We start from the raw sequence: 1,416 nt of genomic DNA, 5'->3' as shown, positions 1-1,416 counted from the left end.
GCAAACCCAGCTCGCTCCATCAGGCACCCAGGGCACAAAGCAGAGACCGAGCCAAGCCAGGTGTGGCAGAAGCAACGAATCATGACCAGTTTCATCTAGTGCCTAACCACATCGTGGTCTCTGCAGAGGGAAACATTTCTAAAAAGTCAGAAGGCCACAGTAGAACACTGAAATTTGACAAAGGGGTCTTAGGCCAATACCGAGGTCCGCCTGAGGACAAGGGCGGCCGGAGAGACCCTGCCAAGGTCAGCGGGTGCTCTCCAGGCCCCGAGGGCCACCGCAAGACCTTGCCCAGGCCAGATCATGGCTCTGAGAGCAAGCTCCCAGGCATCCTGGCCAGCCCCCACATGGAGATGCCGTGCCTCGACTCCTTCCAGGACAAAGCCCTGAGGAATTCCCCAAAGAATGAGGTTTTACACACAGACATCATGAAAGGGTCGGGTGAGCCCCAGCCAGATCTCCAGCTCACCAAGAGCCTAGAGAAAACCTTTAAGAACATCCTGGAACTCAAGAATGCGGGGCGACCTCAGAGCGACCCTATGGCCAGCGGCGCAGTGGACCTGGACTTCCCCAGCTTTTCTCCAATGGCTTCACAGGAAAACTGCCTGGAAAAGTTCATTCCGGACCACAGTGAAGGCGTTGTAGAAACGGACTCCATTTTAGAAGCAGCTGTAAATAGTATCCTAGAGTGTTAATAGCAGCCGTCCTCCCCCAGACCCTGCCCTGGACCAGTTACATTCTCTCCCAGCAAAGCAAATGGGAACATCTCCTGTCTCCAGCCTGCTTGGTCCTCCATCACAGGTTATCCTTTCTAATCTCCACCCTGTTCTTTTGAAGAGCAATACATGTCGTCATCGTGGCTGCAGGGAGACCCTCAGTACGCCTACGCCCACCTGTCTCTAGAAAGCAGTCCGATAGGCCCCCCACATTTCAAGTGTTATGAAAGTGCTTACGGCCATTGTTGTTCGTTAATTTGTTTTGTGGTTTGTTTCTTAGCACTGTCGCTTGAGACCACAGTACACTTGGCCCTGGGTAAAATTTTGACAATCATAAGTCATTTCAAAAGAACAGACTTATTAAAGAAAAATCAAACAGGACTGATAGAAGCCACTTTTTTAAAGACTCTCTCACTGCAGCTCCAAAGTAGTGGTTTGGTTTTGTTCTGTTTGGGGGGAGAGGGTATTTGTGTAGGGAAGATCCCATGACTCTCCTCCATGCCGGACCCTCTGAGCAGTAAGTAGCCAGTGCTCTGCCTGGAAGCCCACAGCTAAGAGGTCAGTAGCATAGCTGCAGAGCATCCATAGTAACATCCAGTACTGTGTGATGCTGCTGAAGCAAAACCTTGTGTTGTTTTTCTTAAGCACATTCATGTTGAATTCTGTCTGAGAATGTTCTGTTCTTAGTCCCAGGTGTATA

The 1,416-nt window shown here is 50.6% G+C and overlaps 1 protein-coding gene across 1 annotated transcript in view; it reads left to right on the top strand.

The window, feature by feature from the left end:
- The window catches only part of Bicral (BRD4 interacting chromatin remodeling complex associated protein like), a 64,542-nt gene extending 63,445 nt beyond the window's left edge, over window positions 1-1,097 (top strand). The window contains exon 15 of the mRNA XM_031347042.1: window positions 24-1,097. Within this exon, the coding sequence (XP_031202902.1) occupies window positions 24-695 (672 nt within the window). The 3' untranslated portion in view covers window positions 696-1,097. The remainder of the gene's footprint in view (window positions 1-23) is intronic.
- The last annotated feature ends 319 nt before the right edge of the window (window positions 1,098-1,416 follow it).

This window comes from Mastomys coucha, unplaced genomic scaffold (genome assembly GCF_008632895.1).
Source record: "Mastomys coucha isolate ucsf_1 unplaced genomic scaffold, UCSF_Mcou_1 pScaffold3, whole genome shotgun sequence".
In the NCBI taxonomy this organism is placed as follows: Eukaryota; Metazoa; Chordata; class Mammalia; order Rodentia; family Muridae; genus Mastomys; species Mastomys coucha.
Note: the sequence above shows the minus strand (reverse complement) of the source record. Positions and strands in the feature narration are given on the sequence as shown.